General features: G+C 34.2%; 1 protein-coding gene across 7 annotated transcripts in view; it reads left to right on the plus strand.

The window, feature by feature from the left end:
* Positions 1–25,136, plus strand: part of Pan3 (PAN3 poly(A) specific ribonuclease subunit) — a 153,453-nt gene that overhangs the window by 99,555 nt on the left and 28,762 nt on the right. For 3 of the 7 annotated variants that reach the window (XM_004631052.2, XM_004631053.2, XM_023715013.1), the window contains 4 exons: positions 13,810–14,057; positions 17,034–17,138; positions 17,787–17,844; positions 24,784–24,945. In XM_004631052.2, coding sequence (XP_004631109.1) covers positions 13,810–14,057; positions 17,034–17,138; positions 17,787–17,844; positions 24,784–24,945 — 573 coding nt within the window. Of the gene's footprint in view, positions 1–13,809; positions 14,058–17,033; positions 17,139–17,786; positions 17,845–18,362; positions 18,399–24,783; positions 24,946–25,136 lie in introns of all 7 variants that reach the window. The other 4 variants (XM_023715009.1, XM_023715012.1, XM_023715010.1 and 1 more) reach the window with 3 other exon arrangements.

Consider the following 25,136-nt stretch of genomic DNA (forward strand, 5'->3'; position numbering starts at 1 on the left):
AGACTAATTTTTATATTAGTCTTTGGGGAAATGAGATTAATATTTAATTAAATGGATATTAAATTCTGAAACATGAGAAATTTAGAATACTAAAGAAAGAAAATATCTTCCTGTTTTTTATAGGCCAAAATGTGTTTAATGGAAATAGCTTGTGTTATCTTTTTGGAGACTTTAAAAAAATAGGTAGTGGGATAAATATATTAATTTTATTTTAGTTATTTGGTAGTATGACTTAAAACATGTATAAGAATAATGAAGATCCACCTTACCAGTATTTATGTAGGTTCTTCTACCTTTTATTAGCTCAGAAGTACAAACAGTCCTCTAACATTCACTTTGAAAATTAGACAAGTGAGTGTGTATATCATTTACCTTAGGGCTCATTAATTGATCAGATTAAGCATAATTATCTTGAGTAAGAATATTTTTAATTTCAATTATTTGCAAAGCTAAATTTGAACAGTAAAATTACTATCGGGAATTAAATAGAGACTAGTACTGTTTTAACTTTTACTTAATAGTTTTGTTGACTTTTTGGATTGTGGAATGAGTGATTTGTTTTATTTTGTGCAACCAGTTCTGGGACTGGATCCACAACTAGGATAATACACATACCTAATGATGTTTGCCCATCGTATCTTTGTGTTCACTTTTAAAATTTCTTTTTCTCACTTGATTTGTTTGCTTAAATGAAATGGCAACATGTACCCAATTTAAAATTTAGTAAAATGTCAACATTTTTTAAAAAAATCTTGATGGCAAGATCTTAAAGGATTATTGCCTTTAGTTTCACTGAGCAGAAAAGTGATGAAAACTATAAATAAAATTTATTGTTGTCCTGGTTTTTAAGATACTGTTTTTTAATAAAATTTGTCACATCGGTTTAACACTGTCCTTTTTGTGGAGAACACTTCAAATTTTAAAATTCTTCAAATTTTTATATGGGAAAAATCTGAACTTTTATTCGTATTTTAGGTTGTTGAAAACACTGAATACTACTCAAGTCTTTAAATTCAAAAGTCCTTTGAATCATTCTTGTCTATCCTAGCTTCATAGTGATTTGTTTAATGTCAGAGTACCTAAACCTTTAGGTCCAACAGTATACTTTTTAAACTTATTACAGAATGCCAGAAATCCTCAGGTAAATGTTTTAAACTCATCTGTCTTTAACTTTGTTACTTTAGGATATGTTTAAAATTTAACCATGCTGCATTTTATCACATTTTTCTTTGGTATTGTAACTTTGCTTCCTAAGTATGTTACTGAACATAGTCACTAGGATTTAAGGTAAGGGTGAATTCAATAGCATGAGGGTACACTACAAGGCTGTATTCACACTTAAACTGCCTGGGTTAAGTCTCCATTTCTCTCAGTGCTGACTATCAAACCATTGAAGTATGTCTAATTCTCAATTTGTAAAAAAGAAGGGCTTAGATTACTTCAGGTTTAAAATTGCACATTTTAAAACATTCTTTTCAAATTGTTGGTAAATTCATAAATTTGATTCTTATAATTACATGATAAAGGATACATAGAGTGCTTCTATGGCGTGATTATTATGAAGAATACTAAGGGTTTCTAAATTTAGGATTTAGAGTTTATATATTTTAAGGTAATGATAGCTTCAATTTGTTCAATCAAATATTGAAGATTATTTGAGAAATTCATTTTTCTTAGGTAATGCTACTGAGTTTTCAAACAACTTTTCTATTATTTCCTAACTGGATCAAATAATTGTGTTGTGGGAAAAAAGTTCAGTTGCACATCGTGAATCATCATTTATTTTATTTTGTGTCTCCAAACCATTTCTACCACTTTAATAAATATCATTTGATTGCCAGTGTTTTATTTAGCATTTAGCTTACCAGTCTTTATAAACCAGCTTTATTTATTAAAAACATGAATCACAGTGTTAGTTTTTAAAAGTTGCTCTTTTAAATTTTTTTTTTTTTTTTTAACTCTTGATTTGATGCTAGGAATCGAACCTGGGACCTTTGTACATGTTAGGAAAGAACTCTTTATCTTTGACCTACCTTTTAAAGGCAACATGCATGCATATGTTTTATGTGTATGTACATTTATCTTAATTGTAAGCATCTTTCTAGATTTTTTTAGGATTATTTGTTTAGGATACTTTGCAGCTTTGCAGAGCTAGAATTTTTGTGACAACATCTAACGTGTTTTTTTTTTTTTTTTTTTTTTTAAAGCTGTTGGCATCAAGAGTAGCTGTTTTTAAACACACATAAAATCATAGCTGTTTGTCTTCAGGGTTACTCTAAAAGTGCAAGAATTATTGACTAAAAATAGAGGTCTTTTCCCATACTTTGAATGTTTAATAAGCAAGCTTTTGAATAACCTGTATAATTTTTATATGGCAGAATTTAAAATGTGGCCTTTCCTAACTGTTGCCTATTCTTTTACTGATAATAGCTAAACTTTTAGTCTACAGCTTATTTTATTTTTGTCTATGAATAGCCCAGATAGTGGAGATGTAGTTTATGAAACACTTTCAGATCCTTCCTATATGAATTGTATTTTATTTATCTTGCTACATCAGCCATGGAGTATATATCATGACTATATGTAACTCTTAATTGGATAAAAGTGGTGGAATCCCTTTAAATTCATTGACATATTTTGAGGAAGTCTTTTTGTCTTCCTTCTCCCTTAAGGCATGGAGTCAGAAAAAAAATTGCCCTTCTTTACCACTATAACAGTATTTGCTTCAGTGCAAAAATAACAAAAAATAGTAATTGTACTGGAGACAGTTTTAAGTATCTGTGCAGAAAACAGTTAGTTGATCAAACACTGCTGTCCTTAAAAGTGAGTGCTTGTGAAGTTGGTTCTTGTTCATGTCTGAGAGTCTAGCGTGTTTCTTAATTGATTCAGTTAGGTGATTTACTTTGCCTAAATTATTTATGTAATCTGTGCTTTATGTTGCACACTGATTTTGGTCTAGAATTTTGAACTACTCCCATGTGCTAGGCAGATGGTGTCTACATGACCAGTCTTAAATATAAACCTTGAGCACAGAGTTGCTAATGCTTGAAAAAAGCAAGTTGCAAGGGGTAAGGGTATTCTTTGTGTGACTCTTCATGCAGAGTGCAGAGCATTAGGAAGCTCTGTGAATTTGAGTAGATTTTCTATGAGTTCATTCTATAGCTGCGTCATTTTCTCTTGAGATCTGGCTATCGGTGCTTGCTTTATTGCTGTAGTAATTCTTAGTCCTGAGTACAACTGTATACTTAGTATTGTGAATTCTGGCAAGTTTCTGAATTTGAGGTGATTTAGGGATCCTTCCTAAATGAAGGATTGTTTTTGCCTGGTTCTTTTTGAGACAGGGTTTCACTGTGCAGGTCAGGCTGGCCTTGAAAGTACTTCGTATCCCAGGCTGGCCTCAAACTCACAGCAATCCTTCTGCTTCAGCCTCCTGAGTGCTGGGATTAAAGGCATGTGCCACCACCACTGGCATCAGTGAAGGATCTTTGTTACTAAATTTACTGAGGAACTTTTAAGGACTGTTATAAATGCCTTTACTTACTAATAATCAGTGCAGGGAAAAAAATTCAGTGCATTTGTGGTATTACTGTTAACTTTTTAATATCTTAAGGAAGGTCTTTCCAATACTCTGGGCTGCTCTTATTTAAAAGGCTGTAGCCATTATAAATATTTCAATGATATCTTGATTTTTGTCATAGTAATTTACTCTGAAATACCTTCCTTAAACTCAGTTCCTTGTGCTCAGAGCTAATGACAGAGATGAACTAAGAAACTTTGTCTCTGAAGCACTCAAATAGTAAGTGGAGGAAAAAGTCTTCTTGGAGTTGGAAGTTTTTGTTCCCTCATTTTGATAATTCTTCACAAAAGTCAATTTGGAGAATATATTAATGTCTAAAGTATTTAAGGCCTGTTAGGACTTAGTGATATAAACATAGTACCAGGGCTGGCAGTATAGCTCAGTGGGCTGATTGCCTACTTAGGCAAGCACATGGAATTGGGTTCGATCCCTGGTACCATGCCAGCCCCTCTCCTGGGCGCTTTTAACCAGCCACCAAGACTGGGCATGGTGGTGCATATCTGTAATCCCAGTGCTGGGGAGGCTGAGACAGGAGGACCATGAGTCTGAGCTGCATAGTGAGACCCTGTATGTAGTATATTAAAATAATAATAAGAAGAATAAAAAACATAATATCTGTGTTTGAGATTTCAGCTATTTATTATGTATGATTTTTCTCTTGGATAAATTCCTAAAGTATTGGTTTTGCTTTTAAAAAGATAACGCATCCTGTTTGTCCTCAATTCCCATTTATCAGTTAATGAGATACAGTTATACATTTTAATCTAAACCCTTCTCCAGTATAATCAGACATAATTTATTACTAAAGGTTTAGTTTGGTTGTTGCGGTTTGTTAAAATTTTCAAGTGACCTGGGTTTATCCAGGCTGTAGTAATCTGCAAGCAGAAACATTAGAATAATTGGACTTACCTTGTCAGATAAGTAGTATCCTGTACTCCAGATTCTTACAAATTCGTCTTTTGTAGTAATGAGTTGTCTTCATTTAGCAGTGATTGACATCTTTGTGGCTTAATAGCATCATCATTTACTTTTCTTTCACTCCCAACTTTTGTTACACTCAGTAATTCTGGTGAATGGGGTTTGTTCTTCCTGACAATTTGATGATCGTAACTGTTGATATATTTAGGTGTGTTGATGGTTGTTACCAGAAAAATGGAAAACTTCACCTCTAGACCCATTTCTTTTTAACAGAATTATTTTGGTGCTGATATTGTGCCATTGACAGATGTAGAAGGAACTATAAAAATTTAAGGCATATCTCTTCTTTATAAATAGTTGAATTTCATGTGGTATTTGCAGTAAAAGGTAAAGAAAAACATAATCATGAGAACCATTTCCTAGTGTGTGCATCAAAAAAGTCTATTGAGCAAATGATTTCCCAAAAGGATCAACTAGACTTTACTATGAGATCATAGTTTACAGAATTTAAAGTTGGCAAGGGCTGTTGATGATATTCTGGGGGAGGAAGCAGCTTTGGAGATGTGGATCCATGATGTTGTTGTATTAAACTTTTAGAGAATTTGAAGGGAATCCTCATCTTTATTTACTCTGTTGTTTTCCTGACCATTAACGCAGGTGTGTGTGTGTGTGTGTGTGTGTGTGTGTCTGTCTGTCTGTCTGTCTGTCTGTCTGTCTGTCTCTTTTGTTTTCAAGTTGTCTTTAGTAAATTAAAATTTTCCATGAAATTTTATAGTTTTCTGTGTTGAGGTCTTATGTATGTTTTGTTAGATGCTGTGTAGTACTGGTACAGTAATTGATGTCTTCATAATTTTTATTTTTGGTGTCTTTAACAGAATTTTCCTAATTTTTAGTATATAGCTGAAGTGGTCAACTTTTTTGTTTTTGGAAGCTGACTTCTAAATATTTTGTGGATTGTTGTAAAATTGTATTTTCTGCAAATAAGTTTTATTTTTCCATTGCAATTGTTTTTTCTGTGGTGTAGTGCTCCTTACAGTGATATTGTATTACACAGATATGGACATAGTTAATATTTCATCTTGTTCTTAATTTTATTTACTTTTTATGTATGTAGTACAGGGTCTTGCTACACAACTCAGACTTGTAGTGATCCTCCTGTTTTCATCCTCCCCAGGACTGGGGTTTCAGGTGTGCGCCACCATGCATGGACTCGTTCACTGGCTCAGCGCACCCAGGGGTGGGACAGATGCTATGAGTGGTACTGGAGAGTGTGCTGCTGGGGATAGAACCACTGTCCCTGGGCTTTCCTGAGCAGGTGCTTAGTCAGCTGAGCTATCTCACCGGTCCGTGTTCTTGATTTTAAAGGGGTATGTTTAATGCTGTTCATTTGTGGAAGATCTTCACTCTGGGATATTAGATGTTTTGTTTCTGAAAGGGCAGTCTTTTTAATTTTGGTTGAAGAAAATAATATTTTATTCCCTAAAATGGCTTTAAAAATCACCTTCATGAGTTACTCATGACTCCTAGTGAACTGCAGGTGAAGAGACAAAATTTTTCACTTTTGTGGAGTTCAGTTTTTATTTTATGACTTTATTCAAAATTTTAAATTAATAATCATAACAAAATTGTAGCTGACAGTGCTCACTACATTGCCTTTTAAAAGGTGTCAAAGTGAGGGGCCAGGGAGATAGCTCAGTAGAATAAGCGCTTACCTGGAAAGCTCAAGGGCCTGAGTTCAATCCCCGGTTCTGCCAAAAAAAAAAAAAAAAAGATGTCAAAGTGTATTGGCAGTATCTCTGCCAAACACCCTTTTAATAGTATTCGAATTAAATCTTAAGCCTAATATAAGACCAGTGATAAACTAGTTTTAACTTATATCTCTTTATCAGTACACAAGCAAATGACTATTTGTATAATTTGCCCATTTTCTATCGGTTGCTTTTCATTTTCTTAATGAATTTAAGAACATATATTATGCAGATTAATCTCATATATACTTTTTCTTCTATTTTGTGGTCTATAGAAAATTTGAAATTTAAGTCCAAATATTTGAAATTCATGTGAGTGTGAAAAATACAATGGAGGGCTGGGGAGATAGCTCAATATAATAAGCACCTGCCTGGCAGGTTCAGGGTCCTGAGTTCAATTCCCAGTACCACAAAAAGAAAGAAAAGAAGAACAGAAGGAAGGGAGGAAGGGAGGGAGATTCATTTTTACTGATTTTTTTTCTAAATAACTATCTGTTCATATCTTTCTTCATTCTATTATTTAGTGTTGCCTAGCTAGTTGTCTTATCTAATAAGTAGTCCATGGAGTTTTGATTACTGTCTGAACATCTGATTACTCTTTGTCACTCTATTTCTTTCTTTCTTTTTTTTCCTTTGATCTATGATTTTCCTGGCTGTTCTCAGTGATTACTTTTGATTAACTTAGCTAATTTTTATTAATTAAACTTGCATTCTGTTTTTAGATTACTTTAGGGTAGACTTGACATTCAGGTATTAAAATATGAATGTTCATTTTCTTTTGTTCAAGTTTCTGTCAGTTTTTCTTCACACAGAGCCCACTGGTTTCTAATTAAGTTTATGCTTTATATTTTAGCTATTCATTGCTTATTAAAGTAGATGGGCTCTTCTTCTGTGTTTAGTTCATATTGTACCCCAACCCCAGTTACTTCTGTTGAGTTAATGGAGTTTTCTTAACCCTCTCTTTTACCAGTATTTGAATAATTATTTTTTGTTGATATAATTCATACATCACAAAATTTATTCTTTAAAATTAGTGTTCAGTATAGTTATTCACAAAACCAATGAATCATCACCAGTAATGCCAAAACATTTTCTTTTGCCTAAAGAGCAACTTTGTACTCGTTAGCAGTCATTCCCTATAGTCTCTTTCTCCAGTCATTGAAAACCAATAATCTACTTTATGATTTCGTAGGTTTATCTGTTCTGGACATTTTATATAAATAGTTAGAAAATATGTGACTTTTTGTGTTTGATTTATTTAATGTTGTCCAGGTGTATCCATGTTATAGAATGTGTCAGTTCTTTCCTTTTTATAGGTAAATAATAGTCTACTGTATGGGTGTAACATTTTGTTTACCCATTTATCAGTTGATAGTGTGTTGTTTCCATTTTTTGGCCAGTTATACATAATGTACTATGAACAGTTCTTAACTTTTTGTGTGGACATAGGTTTTAATGTCTGTTGGGTGAGATGTTAAAACTGCTGAGCAGTTGTCCAAGCAAACCACATCACTTAACAATTCTGGCCACAGTATTTGAGAATTCCAGAATCCCCATTCCTTCCTTTATGCTTATTATCTTCTGTGTTTTTGTTCATAGACATCTTAGTGGGTATGCAATTAAATATGCTGATGTGCTTTTGATTTTGTATCCTTCGTAACTAATGATATTGAGCTTCTTTTCATGTACTTACTGCCATTTATATGTCTTCTTCAGAAAAATGTTTGTTCAAATTCTTTGCTTAGTTTTAAGGCACTTTGCTTTATAGAGTTGTAAGAATTCTTTTTATAAAAGATTGGATCTTTTATTTTTTTACAAATTTAGGACAGGGTGCAGCGTGTACAGGGTCTCACTATGTAGTCCGCACTCATAGTGATTCTCTTGTTTTCAGCCTCCCAAGTACTGGGATTATAGGTGCGCACCACCACACCCAGTCTCCATGGCTGTCTCAGTGCACCCCGGGGGCAGGGCCAACACAGCACGCCAGCTTCTGCACTCTGCCTAAGCAGATGCTTTAGTCCACGGAGCTATCTGGTCAGCCCTTCTTAGACCTTTATGGAATCTGGATATTTTCATGCATTATTGTGTTCTTTTTTCTTTCTTGATACCTTCCTATGAAGTATAGAAAGTTTAAAATTTTGTTTTTTAGGTTATATCTTAAAGCATTATTTAACTAAAGGTACTAAAGGCTTATACCTGTTTTCAAGGTTCTTATTTCTTACATTTAAGTTTTGAAGTCCCTTGCAGTAATTTTTGTGTATTTAAATGATATGAAGTGTTGTATGTTACATATCTTTTGTCTCTTAATGACTCTTCCATATTTTGTAAGCTTGATTTTCACAACTCCTTATTTCCTATATCTTTTTTTTATTTTATAGTGGTACTTTGGTTCATGAACTTAATTTGTGCCAAATGCTTTTGTTTGCAAAACCCAAATTGTTCACAAACAAATGCACTCATGAACTGAGGTACCCCTGTATCTATTTTGTTGAAGACTTTTTCCTTTAATGTTAACAATTATTATTTTTCACTCTTGAAGAGCCTAGTTTGCATTATTCTAAAAAGTTTTTCTTTTGTGATATTTGCTCCTTGTCATCTTTCATAATTTTAGCAGTAGTTGTTTTAACCTGTTACAGTCTCAGTCTTCATCTCAGTGTGCCCCCAAGGGCGGGGCGGGCTGGGGATGGAAACACCACCCCTGCATCTGCCTAAGCAGGCACTTTAATCCACTGAGCTATCTGGCCGGTCCTTGCTCTAGGTTTCTTGAGTATTGTATTTTCTTCTTGAGTTTCCCACCCCCCAATGTATTTGGTTGTTGTAGGGTCTTACTACGCAATTCAGACTTATGGTGATCCTCCTGCTTTCAGCCTCCTTAGTTCTGGGCTTACAAGAGTGTGCCACCACACCAGACTCTGGCCACTTCAGTCCACCCTTGGGGCAGGGCTGGTGCAGAGTGTGGTGCTGGGGATCAAACCAAGGTCCCTGCACTTGCCTAAGCCTACCTAAGCAGGCATTTTAGTGTGCTGAGCTATCTCGCTGGCCCCATCTCTTGAAGTTCTGTATCTTCATAACATTGTTAGAGGATGAGGAAGGACATCTATCCAGTTTCTCATTTTGTAGAAATAATACCATCCTAATTAGGAGTTTATGTTTAGGAAAAATGTAGACTTCGCATATGTTAGTTTTTGTACTTCCTTACTTTAATGAATTTTCTTTTTTTGTTTATTTCTTTTGGGATTTCAAAAATAAAATTATGTCACCTCAAAACAATACTATTTTTGCTTTATAAATTAGCTTTGAAATTTCTTTCCTCTCACTTTTCATTTTGTTGATTATTCTTATTAGTTTCTCCAATGGATATTTCTGTAGTATTCCTCACTTTTATGTGAACTCAGTACTTTTAAGAATTTTTCAGATGTCCTACGGTAGTTAACTTACATCTATGACAATTCTGTTTGCGTATTCAATTAAGAAAGTGCACTGCAGTTATTGTATGTGATGTCACCAAAATGTTCTAACAGTAATTGACAAAAGGTAATACAATAAGTAAAAAACAAAAGTGAAATTTCTTAACTGAGAAAATTTTAAATGCAAGTTTTTTATTAAATATTTTATAATGCCAATCTATGTTACTGTATTTGATTTAGTGTTCTGTTGATTGTTAGTTTATGTCAGGTGTTTTAATAAATCTGCTGGTAGTCCTTTACTTCTGGAAAGCTCCAAGTTATAAGAGTGTTAAGATCTGAAGGAGATGAAAGTTCTGAGAAACATTATTATATTTGATGCATATTGTTATTAATACAAAACTTGTTTTATTATATGAAATTGTTTCTTTAAACCTGTTGGCAAAATACTCCTGTAGTTAAGCATTGAGAAATAATGCAGGGGAAAATGTCATTTTAAACTAAAAATTCTTAACTTTGAATCAGCTTCACTTGATTTGCGCAGTCTATTCATTTCAATTCAGCACCCTTATTTTTAGCTACTTGTTTCTTTAGTATGATTGTGCTTTCTGCTATTTATAATTTAATGTTTTATGTAAACACTTAACAGTGGCTATGTTATATAGTGTCTTCATAATAAGTCGAAAATATACTTTCTTCAAGTCAGCATGTGAATATTTTACTCAGTTAACATTTTGTTAAATAAGTCAGTGATACATAGCTATGCCTTTTGTGGTTATATTTGGTGTTTTATTAATTTTGTGGTTTCATTATTAGCTACCTGTAGAATTTATCCTCCTTAATGATGGTGATGCTTTTTTACTATTGAACATGTTTTATGTTGAATATTTTTAAATAATTTCAGTTATCCTTGGATGAGATATATGAACTCAAATTTTAGTGTTGCAACCTTCTATTAAAATAACTTCATAAAATTAAATATTGTACGAGAAATCTTGATAGTTTACATTCATTATGTATGAATTTTCTTTTTAATCAACCTTAATTAATTAATTTATTAATTTTTGGAGCTGGAGAGTGAACTCAGGCCCTTGTGCTTGCCAGGCAAGTGCTTATTCAACCCAGCCTCTTTGGGTTCTTTTTTTTGTTAACTTTATTTGTGACAAATGTGTTTTTATGTATTTAACCTTAAAGAGAGAGTGATCCATCCATTCATCCATCCATCCTGAATCTTGAATCCAGGAGCATTCTACCACTGAGATACTTTATTTCCAACACCCCCCCTTTTTCAAATTTCTTTATGAGACAATGCCTCGGTAATTGGCCTATGCTGGCCCTAAACTTGCAGTTCTCCTGCCTCAGCTTCTCTAATAAATGGGGTTACGAGCATATATCACCACACCTGGCAAGATCCTACTTTTCTTTCTAGGTTATCTGTACCTTTGTCTCCTTGTCGGTAGTCACAGGAATGCTACTAATAGAATTAGAGATCCCCCTTCTGTTCTTCCTATAAGACTTCGGAACTGAGCAACTGTATGTAATATTGACTGAAAGCACAGATCTTGGAATCAGTAGACCTGAGCTTAGATCTTGATTCTATTGTTTGTGAATCTGTATTTGTCTATATGTTAATTCTTTTAATTTCTGAGTTAGTTTCTTCCTCTGTGAAACAAATGGTGTACCTACCTCACAGGGTGGTTGTGAGGTTTAAGTAGACTTATGCATGTGGAGCACTTAAATGAGTTTCTGACCCAGGGACAGTGTTCAAGAATTGTAGCTGTACTGCTGGTTGTTTATTTTTGGTGACTTTGCCAGCTTTATGTTGGAATAGCTTAGAGGCTAGTTTTAGGAGAAACTGTGTAAATCATTTTACATTACAGAAGTAGAGTGTATTTATACTAGCCCAATTTTCCTCACAATTTTGATTAACCTGCAATTAAATGTTTACTATAAAGATAGATTTAAAAAAACCAGAGCCTTACAACCATTTTAAAAAGGGCTTTATCTGTAACTTGACTTCCTTATACACACAATTTTTTTTTTTTTTTTAAAGGTTTTAGGTTTTTGAAGTTTCTCTTGGATATGAGGAAGCCATACCTGAAAATTCCTGGTTGGTTTTAATGTCAGTGCAGTAGATTTTTTTGTTATATCAATGGGAAATATTAGATTGAGAGTTTAGATTTTGAGTTTGGCTGTATACATATATATATTCTTGGTTAGAATAACATAACCTTTCTGTATCTAAGTTCTGATCTCTTCTGTGATGTTTATAACCTGACCTATCTTACTGGCCTATTTTAATTGCTCAAAATCAAGTGAAATATTTATGTTGAGACTGTTTAGAAAGTATGAGAGGATATCCAGAAGAAAGATAAATGTTATTTCCATTTCTAGATTATTTTTAATCCACCTGCATGTTCCCCCCCTCCCGCCCAAAAAAAGGTTGATGTCATGTGAATTATTGGAAACTGAATTTCAAATCCCTGCTAAGTATACTTATGTGACCAGAGCATTTCATGATTTTTTCCCCCCCATTGGATTGTGAGGTAGAATATTACTTCAGTAGTGAAGGCCTTTAGTCAGAAAACAATTCCTGGGTGAGCATGGTTTTTCAGGGATTGTAATTATGGTTCTAGATAGCTTTTCAAAATCTCTGCTCAGTACCAGTTACTTCCATTAAGCCTTTGGTTAAATTTACCTGATAAATAATTTGCATTTCATCTACATTTATGCATGTAGTTTGCAGTATATTAATCTATTTGATTGTTTTTGTAAGTTATCCCTTTTATTTGTGATTTAGTCTTGTTTTCTCTGAGTTTCGAATCTCTGAATGATGCGTGTCCTTTTTCCTTATTGCTGTATAATGGGAGTGTTCTATTCATAATGGATTCTTATTGGCTGTGATTGAGTAAAACATTCATTTATTGGAACTTGGTGGTATTCATAGTCCTTTTTAGAAGTATGTATCTGCAGCAGTTTTCAGTAAACATTTAAACATTACATACTTAAAGACAAAAAGACATCAAAACAATGTGCTGCTTGAATTTTCAGAAATATGTTTAAGCTGCCGTCTATTTGAGCCGTGTCTTTTTTGCCTTTTCAAACTATTTTTTAAATTGTATTTGGCTGAGAGAAATATAGTGCATTATTTCAGCTTTAAATGTCATACAATTTGGGAAATCAGATATTTGTATTACTAGTCACAGTTTGAAATCTAAATATCTATTCTCTCTCTCTCTCTCTCTTTCTCTCTCTCCCCCCCTTTCTCTCCCCCTCTCTCTCCCTCTTTCCCTCTCTCCCTTTCTCCCTCTCCTCTTCTTCTTTTTTTTTTTTTCCTCTTGCAATCAAACTTAGGATCTTGCACTTGCCAGCCAGGCAGGTACTGTGCTGCTGAGCTGTATCACTAGCCCCATGTTTCCTAATTTTTTAAAAAAGGAAGGACATATTTTATAGAGTCTTGATTATAGTATTTTGCTCCTCTTATTAAATTAATGTATTAAATTTTTGGTGATTTTTTACTGTTGGAGTTCTAGTGTAAACTTTGATAGGAGGAGACTTTTACTAGTTTATGTTTGTGACATAATCATTCATTTGGGGGAACTGGAAAATTAAAATACACATATGTCTTTTTTTTTTCCCTTCTGTATTTAGGACAGGGTCTACAGGATCTCACATATATAGATTAGACTCGTAGTGATTCTCCTGTTTTCAGCCTCCCAAGCTCTGGGATTACAGGCACATGCTACCACTCCCAGTCTCAATCACTGTCTCAGCATGCCCTGTAGGTGGGGCTGGCACAGCACACCTGGGATTGAACTTGGCTGCTTTGCTCTGCCTTAGTAGGCACTTTAGTCCGTTGAGCTATCAGGCCAGCTCTAATATACATATATTTTGATCATTTTTTAATCTATTTTCCCCCATAGAGGAGATTCTTGCAGTAAACCTGCTAATTTCTTTGGAAATGACATTTGAAAAAAACACTGTTTTGCAGTTGCTTTAATCACAACTTTCCCTTAAACAAGATAAAATTATATCATTTATGCACTTAAAATTTGCTAGATGTGTTTCTTCCAAATGAATGTTTGCATTTTATTTTCCAGAGTGTTTTCCCCTTTAAGGTCAATTATTGCTCCACTAAGAAATTTCTTTGCATTTTCCTTAGGAATGTCATTGTCTGCTGGATCTTCCCCTCTTCATTCCCCCAAGATTACTCCCCATACTTCTCCTGCTCCCAGAAGAAGAAGCCACACTCCAAATCCAGCAAGTTACATGCTGCCTTCTAGTGCCTCTACACCTGTTAATAATCCTGTTTCTCAAACTCCATCTTCTGGTCAGGTGATTCAGAAGGAAACTGTTGGTGGGACGACTTACTTCTATACAGACACAACTCCAGCACCTTCAACTGGAATGGTATGCTTACATTAAAGAGGGAATTTTAGGGTTTTTTTTTTTTTTTTTTTTGGTGGAACTGGGGATTGAACTCAGGCCCTTGTGCTTGGCAGGGAAGTGCTTATTCCATTGAGCCATCTCCCAGCCCCTAAAGAGGGAATTTTAGTACTCTTAGGAGGCTTACCTCCTTCTTGGATCATTACATTGTGATCAGAAAACATATTTCATTTCTAACTTAGTCTCATTTTGGATCGTTATATTGTGGGTCGTCCCCGTCGTGTCGTTCCCCACCCCCCCCCGTACCAGGGATTGAACTCAGGACCCTGCTCTTGTCAAGCAAGTGCTTATTCTACTGAGCTATCTCCCCGGGCTCCTTAGATCATTATATTGTGATGAGAAAAAATACTTCATTTCTAACTTAGTCTCATCTTCTCATCTCTTTAAGTTAATTTGGTTCTGCTGTGTTAATAAATGTTTTAGACAAATTTTATTTGAATCAGAAATTAGATTATACTCATGTTCTTATTTAGTATTGTGTGGCATGTTTTTCATGTAAGTTAGCTAGTAGTTAAGTTAGCAGGAGCTTTTATCTATAGATATGATGTTGATCTATCTCTAGGAAAAGATGGAAGAAAGTGGATATATTTTGTCAGTAGTGTTTTGTTGTTGTTGTTTTTTTTTTGTGGAACCTGGGATTGAATTCAGGCCCTTGCATTTGCCAGGGAAGCGCTTCTTCTATTGAGTCATCTCCCCGGTCCCAGTAGTTGTTGAACGCAAACTGATTATTAACTTTTGCCTCAGATGAGGAAATAGGAACTAGCTGTCTGGGTAGTGGAATGAAATCTACATGATAGGGGCCTGCAATATAGGCATTGCTAAGGAGAGGAAGATTAAGAACAAAGGGAGCCAGGATTGTGGACAAGGAAAGAGCTATCAAAGGGCTGTTGATGGAGAGAGAGAAGATAATGAAACATATAGGAAGAGTAAGACTCAAAAAAAATATGAATACAAAAACCAAAAGAGGAAAAACATACCCAGAAGAAAAGGTTCTTCTCAGAGTGAATTAGTGATGGCAGCAGAGGGAAAAAAAATAGCAACCAGAGCGGGAAAAGTGGAAAGAGCAGTGAGATGTGGAAGAAGAAAGGAATGTCATGTTATATAGTTGTACCTTCTTAGTTTTCACTTTTAGCCCATATTTAAAACACTTTTTAACTGCAGGGAACTTAGTAGATGAATCACTCATGAGTAAGAACCCAACTTCCATTAAAATAATAGAAGCTGATTTAAACCATAGACATTTGACAATTTGTTTGTTTGTTTGGTACAGGGCCTTGCTATGCAGCTCAGACTCATAGTGATCCTCCTGTCTCAGCCTCCTCAGCAATGGGATTATAGGCATGTGCCACCATGCCTGGTTTCAAAGCCGGCACAGCTCATGTGGTACCACGAATTGAACCCCTGTTCTTGAGCTTGCCTGGCAGGTGCTCAGACTGCTGAGCTATCTCCCCAGGCGAGAGATATAGATGATGGATTTATATGAAGATTATATTTGGATACCAGTAATGTAGCTTAGTGGGAACTTGCTTGCCTACCTTGTGTGAGGTCCTGCGTTTCATTTCTGGTATGTCCTTCTTCCCCCAAAAAGAATTTAGATTTGAATTTCAGTTTGCAGATTTTTTATCCCCAAATTAAGTGAAAGATAGTTTGAGTGGTAAGAGAACAGATTACTTTTTTCTTTAGTACCTAGTTCTAGAAAGATTTTTGACAGTGTTGAAATCACTGTATGTCAGGCTGTCTCCACAAGTCTAAAATGAATATAGTAGTACCTAACCTCTTGAAAAATAAATGTGAAAATCATGTGTAGAAATTGTTGGAACTCATGTAAAATGATTTTAAGAGATCAAATAGTTTTGTGGGCATTTTAGGGGGAGTGGATCGGCAATCTTTCAGAAGGTATCATACAATTATTTTCCAAACTGAAGGTCAGATAAGACAAAAACTTTATTTATTTATTTATAAAGATTCTGTACATGTGTTACTCTTCCCTGGGGTTCTTTTATGGTTATTTATATTTTTATTATATTTCACTGTATTTTTAGAAGGAACTTAGGTTTCACAATACTTCCTCTGCTGTTTTATGGAGATTAAATACGGCATACTTCGTTTTTCCTCTTCACCCTTATGCTTATGGCAAGCCTGAGATAGTTAAGCCAAACAATGCTATCTGATGGAAGAAAACAAAGAAAGAAAAAGAGTATTATTCTCCCTGCAGATACAAATTAAAGAAAATCTTACAGTTATTGCAAAATTGCTTTCCAGGTGAGATCTTGAGCAGAATAATCATAGGAGGGTTAACAGAAAGCAACTGAATTTGTTTTTAAAAGACAGATAAGTTTCAGTTGCAAAAGTAGAGGAAGAAAAAGAGAAGAACATGGGGCGATGGAATGAGTACAGCTGGAAAGAAGAAAGACAAGCAACTGGAAGTAGATTTAGTAACTTTATTGTGGTTTGTTTGGAAGGTGAAGTTAATTGTAATTGCGTCCTTGTCTTCACCTAAACTGCTGGCCTAGCATAATTTGGTCCTCTTCCCTGGTGACACTTGAAATGTTTAACAGGTGTATCGCTAACATTTAGTTTAGGTTGACCACAGAAAGGCTATAAGAATTCTCTTCCTCTCTTCCAATTACATAAAAAACACAGAACTTTGAACTCTTTGTTTATGTAACATTTTTTCCTAAACGCTACTTCTGCCTTGTTGGAGCTTAAAATTTACTACATCTGAAGAGATGTTTTAAGATTTGTTTACGTTTACATTGATGATTGAAATATAGGATTGTTTTTAAATGAACTTATTTCAAAAAGTATTCTAATAACTTGACATTTTTAATAATTAAATGTTTAAGGTTTTAATGAAGATTTAAAACATATCCATATTTATGTTTGCTTGTGAACTGAGAAAAATTGGTAATTGAGTTTCTATACTTCCTACCATTTTAGGTATTTCCAAACTATCACATTTATCCTCCAACTGCACCTCATGTTGCTTACATGCAACCAAAAGCAAATGCACCTTCCTTTTTCATGGCTGACGAACTCCGACAGGTATGCCAATCACACTGTTCAGATGCATAATCTGTACTAAAACAGATGGAATGTAAAGCTTATGGTTTATTTCTGTTTAAGAAAATGTAGTTTAAGAAAATTTCACTAAGCTATTAGGATATAAAAAATAGAATAACTGTTTAAATGGGATACCTTTTGGTACTCCAAAGATCTTTGTATTGAAAAAGCTCTTATACATATATAAATGATATCTAATATTTAAAAAGCTTTTTTATGATAAGTATAGAATGATAGTACGTGATAGACTGATAGGCACAAAAATGAGTTTAAGAGAACTGAATTTTTTTAAAGTAGTTTTTAAGATAGGGCATCACTATGTAGCCCAAAATGGCCTCAAACTCAAGAAAATTCCCCTCCCTCAGCCTCCAGAGTGCTGAGTTTACAAGTGTATGCCGTCACAGTTGGCTTTTTGTAAATAATTCAGTTTTGTTTATTTTTTGGTAAAAGGCTAAATATTATTTGATATGTACAGTTTCATTTAGTACTGAAAGTCTCAGAAATATTTTTTTTCACAGAAGTTGTGTATGATAATTTAGAAATTGATTATTTACCAGCAAATAGTATAATATTGAATCTGGTTTTTAGAAGTAGTGTTTGGAGTTCAGTATACTTGCTTTCCTTTTTTAGGAGCTGATCAACAGGCATTTAATAACAATGGCTCAAATTGATCAAGCAGATATGCCAGGTAAAATACACTTTCTTACTCTTTTTGAGGCTATTACACTTCTTATGTAGTACTGCATTTCTTTATGTATTATTATGGAACATTTCAAGGTATTAACTGATTACCTAATTCATTTCCATTAGTCCTACCATATTCTAGTTACTTTTTTAAAAGTTCAAATTCATGAGTATTCACTAGAACTTGATAGATTTTCTCCTAACATTTAAAGGTATGGTTTCTCAAGCAGAGGATCAAAGTAATTATTATTTCTAAGACTGCTGTGTTCCACACAGTTTGCTCATTAACCCATTTATGTTTAACATTGAAACTTTTTAAATTGTTCTGCAGAAATTCATGTGTATTACCTAGAAAAATTCAGAAACAAGAATTTTAAGAGAAAAAAATTTCTGTTTCTGTTGTTATGGGTGTTCCAAAAATGGAACACTAGTAGGCATTGAAGGGCTAGATGTTTAGTTTAGGTTTTTTACTTTATTCTTCACCAACAACCTGTGACATTTGATCATCTCTTTCACATATAGGAAAACGGAGTAGACAGTTCAAGTCACTTGCTGGTAGTAAGTAATGGCTGGTAAATGGCTAACTGAGTCAAGACTTAGACCTAGGTTTTTTTGATTGTACTGTGTTTCTCAGTATTAATCTCTTTCTGTAATCTGTATAAATTTAATTTAGCAAAATGTTAGAAATAATACAGTAGGAATACATATGGCTCAGAAATAATCTTAAAACATCTGGTGATAATCAGGATTCAGAAAGATCCAGTGTGTTTTTAAACTTGATTGCCGAAGAATTAAAAGTGGTATGTTGGGCTGTTACAGTATGTCTTAAGACTGATATTTCTAGTTTAACTGAATGGGAAACATTTGTCATAATCTTTTGAAGTATCTGATTGAAATTTCTCTTAAATATGTAACATTGTATTTCAGATCCTAGTCAGGGTGAAAGTTAAAAAAAGAAAAATACGAGTTTGAAAGCATAAAAAATGGAAAGAAATAAACATGTCTGTAAATCATACAATTATAGATTAGAAATTTGAAACAATAAGATCTTAGAAAATAGCTACATGTAAGAATATGTCAGTTACATTTCTATAGACAACTACCCAATAACTTCAAAATTAATAAAAAGAATGAATGGTTTTTATAGTAGCTATACTAGGAATAAATACAATAAAAGATGTATACTATGTGAAGAAAGAAGGCTTATTAAGAGGCATTTAATAAGGTAAGCTGTAATGTGTAGGAACAACAGTGACTATTTTTTCAATTCAGTACAATTTTAATCAAGTCATCACATAGTTTTTCATGGAATATGATAAAAGTTTTCAGAGAAAAAAGGGCGAAGATTGCTCACTTTTTAGAACATGATCATGTTTTATATTAAATGAATCTATGGCTGTATGGAAAGAGAAGACTTGATTATTTGGGCCTATAGTAACAGTAATATAGTATGGTAGTGATACAGGGATTAATAAATGAACAAAACAGAATAGGAAGAGCCTGACACATTCTGTGATAAAGGTGGCATATCACTGGGAGAAGTGCATTGGAAATGTTTTTCTTACATAGAAAGGATAAAATTAGATCATCTTAAGCCACATTAAAATGATAAAGGACCTGGTGGTGCACATCTGTAACTCTAGCATTTGGGAGGCTGACGCAGGAGGATTTCAAGGAGTTTGAGGTCAGCTTGGACTACATAGTGAGTTCAAGACCAGCCTAAGCTACATGGTCTTAAAAAACCAAAAAAATAAAAAAAAAATTTTTTCATGTTTAAAATGAAACCTTTAAACCTTATCCCAAAATATAAATGAATAGATTTAACACTAATAGGGAAGATTTTCTTTTCAGGACACAGACATTGTTTTCTCCAAGGAGAAATACAAGTAAGATACATATTTTAAAGTTTGACTATTTAAAAAGTGTTAGGGTATAGGTCCATATGTTCTCAGATGTATGTATTTTGGTAGGATAAATTGTTGAACCTGAAACTACTTTGGAAAACTCCTTAAGATGGTTATATGCAAGGCCAGCCAGATAGCTCAGTGGAGTAAAGTGCCTGCTTCAAGGCAGAGCTCAGTGACTGGGCTTCATTCCCCAGCATACTGTGCAGGTCTTGCCCCCTGGGGGTGTGCTGAGAAGGTGACTGAGACGAGGCCTGGTGGCATGAGCCTGTAATCCCAGTGCTTGGGAGGCTGCAAACAGGGGAATCACTATGAGTCTTACCTATGTAGTGAGACCCTGTAGACCCTGTACTAAATACATTTTAAAAAATGATTATATGCCCTTTTATGTAGCAGTTCTGACCCTAAAATGAGACAAAACCCCTGTACATTTTTTTGGAAGATGGACAAGATATTTATAAAATACTGCTCATAGCAACAAAAACCTGAAACTATCCTAATGTCCTTTTGTAGAATAGTAGATGATTATATAGATAGTGCAGTGTTCTGTGTAACATTAGAGATGAAGAAAGTATATTGACAGCAATACAGAAGAATCTTAGTGCTACATTAAGTACTGAGTTCCAAGAGACTACATACAGCAGATGTAATCTATGTTGATTTTCTTCTTCGCTTAAATTTCTAGAGTGTTTTCTTTACAGTAGTTGATTTAGTGACTGATATTGATCGAGGCACCCATTCATTCATGAATAATTATTTACATTTGTTAAATTGACCAGAAGTGCACAGTAAGTAGTCTTGTCTTTAAAATTCAGCATCCCTTCAGTATACAAAGAGAGCAAATTAGATGTAGAGGGAATATACCTCAACATAATAAAAGCCATATAAAATAAGTCAAACAGCTGCATAATACTAAGTGGGGAAATGCTAAAAGCTTTTTTCCCCAAGATCTAGAATAAGACAAGGGTGAGAGTAATGGTAAAAAGTAATACTTTTATTCAACATTGTACTGGAAGTCCTAGCTAGGACAATGAAGCAAGAGAAAAATAAAAAGGATGTTGAAATTTTTAAAAAGGAAGTCAGTTGTTACTGTTCACAGAGAGCTTGTACTTACATATCAACCCTCAAAGACTTCAAAATACTATTAGAACTAAGAACCAAATTCAGCAAAGTTGTAAAACTAAGATACAAAAAAACTGAATAACTTTTTAAATATACCAATAGTGAATTATTTCAACTAGAATTCAGGAAGCAATCCCACTTACTAATTAAAACTGCCTACCCCAACATAAAACACAAGGAATAAATTTAACCAAAGAGATAAAATATCTCTACAATGAAAACTTTAACATTGATGAAAGAAATTAAAGTAGACATAGTATGGAAAGATGTCTGTGTTCATGGATTCAAAAAGTTAGTATAGGGGCCAGGGAGATGGTTCAGTAGAATAAGTGCTTGCCTGGCAAGGGCAAGGGCCTTAGTTCAATCCCGGTTCTGCCCAACCCCCCCCCCCCAAAGTTAATATAGTATTGTTAAAATATCTACTCTCAAACTGACCCATAAAGTGAATGCAATCCCTATAAAATCCCAAGAGAAATCAGTAGAATCTCCATTAGTCCGGACAAAGTATTCATGTCTAGACAAGAATTATTTTGTAGTGCTGTCAGTTGTCTATGGTTTACAGAATTGCAAAATAGATTCTACACACATACCTGAGAGGTATCCTTTAGATAGTGCAGTTTTCCACTGACGCACAAATTTCTTTTATAAAGTTCTCTATGACTTGTTGGACAGTGGCCACATGAAAGTGTAGGATTTTTAGTTGATACATGTCTTTCGTGTCTCTTCATGCTGGTGGGATGAGTATCCCTGCTTAGTGTAATAAATTTCATATTCCGAGTATGGCATTTGTTTCCTTATGGTACGATTGCAGCACATCTGCTTCAGCTTTGTCTGCACTCTCTGCTCTCTCTGTAGTATACTTTATGCTCCCACAACGTACGAGCCTGCCATTCCTAAGCATAGTGTACATCTGTAGGCCTTGTTAATCCTGTTAATTTCCTCAACTTTATTCACCCTTTCTACTTTTTCAGCTCATTGAGAACAGCCTTCCCTTCATCCTTGTGCTTTAAAAACGCCACTTTTTTCATGAGATCTTTCCTTATATCTTTGGCTTCTTTATCTATATCCATAGGATAGTGCTTTGTAAACCGTGATCCCTTGCTGGCATCCTCATTTTCATTATAATTTAAGAACTTGTTAGAATTACAAGTTCTTTGACTCCACTTTAGGCCTGCTGATGCAAAAAACTTCAGATTAGAAATCAACAAACTATTTAACAAGCCTCTAGGTGATTCTGAAGGATGCTAAAGTTAAAGGATTAGTGCAGGGGCTGGGAAGAAGGCTCAGTAGAATAAGTGCTTCCCTGGCAAGTGCAAGGGCCTGACCTGGTTCTGCCAATTAGTGCCATGGTGAATTGTATTTTTTTTAATAACTATTTGTCTTGTGTTGTTTTATATAAATCTACATACTTTCATTTTTTCTATTCTTGAGGGTGAGAACCCCCTTTTCATTAATATGACTTCTCTAGTACATAGTATATATTTGTGCTTAGTATATCTTTAAGTTTCTCATTTATTACTCCTATTGAATTAATGCTTTTCATATGAAATAGTCAGGAAAGAAAATTTATCCATCTTTTGGTTTCTTTATAGATATTACATGAATCAATCAAGTGAAAAATTATAAATAGGTAAAAGTTAACTGTTATGTTTGCTTGTATTTCCCTTATACTGGCTTTATTTTAGCAGAATGTGCTGCTTCATCAAAAATGACATTAAATCAGTCTATCTTGTTAAAGTTTGCCTGAAATGCCATCCAGTGATTTAAGAGTCTGAGGCAGCAGAGTTTAGGGTCCTAGGCTCTCATCCTAACTCTCTCAGCTATGTAATTCCTGCTTTTCTTATTTATAAAATGTGTAATCTCATCTCATGGAATTATTGTGAGAATGTTTGAGCCTGTCTTCTGGAATTAGTTTTCTTAATGGAATTTTACCTAAACAAATGTTCATATTCAAAAATTACCATTGTTAAAGTTTCATTGTATTCCCTTCTGGTTGGTCATTCTGTGCATATACTATTTGCTTCGTATTGATTTGTCTTTGTTTACTTAAAATATGAGCATTGTTAAGTAATTCAAGATAAAAAATGAAAATGTCTAACTGGAAGATAAAACTTGCTGTATTTGACGCATTAAAAACTGCTTGTCCTTTTAGCTTGTAAAATTGATACATACTTACTTTAGTCAGTAAGGAGCAATAAAAAAAATTATTACAAATTGCTTATGTTTTATAGAGAAACCATGGCATACTTTTTGTGTTAAACCCTTTCATAGCACTGGCTGTCAAGTGCAGGGCCTTGCACATGCAAAGCAGCACTCTGCCACTGAACTATATACATCTCTAGCCCAGCTCTAGTATACAGTATTGGGTTAATAATAAGTATCCTAGTTATTGTAGACTTACCAGGTCCATAATCACATTTGCCAAACAAATGTATGGCAAAGGCTAAATAAAAAGAGGCAAATGGATTTAGGGCTCCAGGAGGATCAAAGCCCTCTCACAAAATTCCTGTTTTTCTCAGGGCTGAGACCTAGATCCTCTCTGGGCGGACTTTATTTATTTATCTAAAAGAAGGGAGTAAGTACTTAAGAAGGGCACAGCTATTTTTGTAGGACTTCTCCAAGTAAACTATTAAGTTAATGCACCCAGGTGTGAGGTGCCTGAGGCTACAGGCTTTATCTAGTTGGGGTTGGATCCAAGTGTCCTTGGCTGCCATCTTGTCTGAGGCTTTTAGGCTTCACCTGCCATTACAGGCCTCAATAAGGATTAATGACGTGGAAGTTTACTTACTATGAGTCTAGTCACCCATTTCCAAGCAAGTGGCCTAGGTTTTATACAGAATTAGAAATAAACATGAAAAGCCCATCAGTTAATATAAGTCCTGCTCAGGGCTGCTTCATAGTGGTCTCCATCTCCATATATAGATATATATCTTCTAGAGTTTTTTTTTTTGTTTTGTTTTGTTTTCTTGGTAGAACCAGGGATTGAACACACGTCCTTGCACTTGCCAGGGAAGTGCTTATTCTACTAAGCTATCTCCCCAGCCCTGCTTCTAGAGTCTTAACAGTGTGTCATGAGCAAATCCATATGCTTAAACATACTTTTTTGTTCTTTGAGGTACATGAAAGTCACAGTAGTAGTCTTTTTGTTTCTACTAGGGTTTAAAACTATGGTTTTCTCCTGAGTGGGTATACTAAGAACTATAGGTAATCAGTTCCCTGTTCTTAGGATTTCTGCTACCAGTGTTTTCATTATTATTGAACTTCAGTAAGTACTAATTAACTCTCTTATTTGAGGGAGGAAATTTCCTTGAGTTATACTTACTTAGCCAAAAATTGGTTTTTAAGTGTTTCAGTATCAGTTGTTTTGTTGCTAGGTATGTGCATAGATATATACACATGAAAACAACACCCAATTTAATGTGATTTGTTTGGAATTCATGCTACAAAAAAATTCATATCTAAATATATTTTAGGGAAATTAAATGTTTAAAGATACTATCTTGGTTTATTCATCACCATAATAAGAAAATGGTGACTATCATAGTTTCTAATATTTTTTCTTTTTTTTGGCCGGGGGTGGGGAATGGGGTAACCAGAAATCAGACTCAGGACTTTATGCTTGTCAGGCAGTCACTGGGCCACTGGGCTTTATCCCCAGCTGTGTTAGTTATTTCTGAGAAACAACAAAAAAGTATATTGTGTTGAATAAATAGGAAATACAGTTTAGGTTATAGACTTCAGTTGTTTTTGTTTTACAGTGCCTATTTTTATTGATATTGAGGCATAGAATCATTATGTCAACACTATTCTAAGAAGTTTTGATATATGATTGGTTTGTGGTTGATTTGATCTTTGCTTTATTACTTTCATTTATGAATACCTGTAACTGAAAGTTGTCTTCCTATGAATTATTCTAGCAGTCCCTACAGAAGTTGATAGCTACCATAGCCTATTCCCTCTAGAACCACTGCCACCCCCTAACCGTATACAGAAGTCAAGTAATTTTGGATACATTACATCTTGCTACAAAGCTGTAAATAGCAAAGATGACCTGCCATATTGCCTTCGGAGGATACATGGTAAGGAAGATAATTTTTTTATGATTATGTTATTGAGGTTAAGATTATTTAAACTTTCCTGAATGCTTCATTAACATATCAATTAAAAGATTTTTCATTTGGAAATGAATACCTTATAAGCAATATATTAACAGGATTTTCTCTGCATTTCTGATAGAATACCATAGGAGATGTCATTTAGAGTTTTTTAT

The sequence above is a fragment of the Octodon degus genome, unplaced genomic scaffold (genome assembly GCF_000260255.1).
Source record: "Octodon degus isolate 3935 unplaced genomic scaffold, OctDeg1.0 scaffold00038, whole genome shotgun sequence".
NCBI lineage: Eukaryota > Metazoa > Chordata > Mammalia > Rodentia > Octodontidae > Octodon > Octodon degus.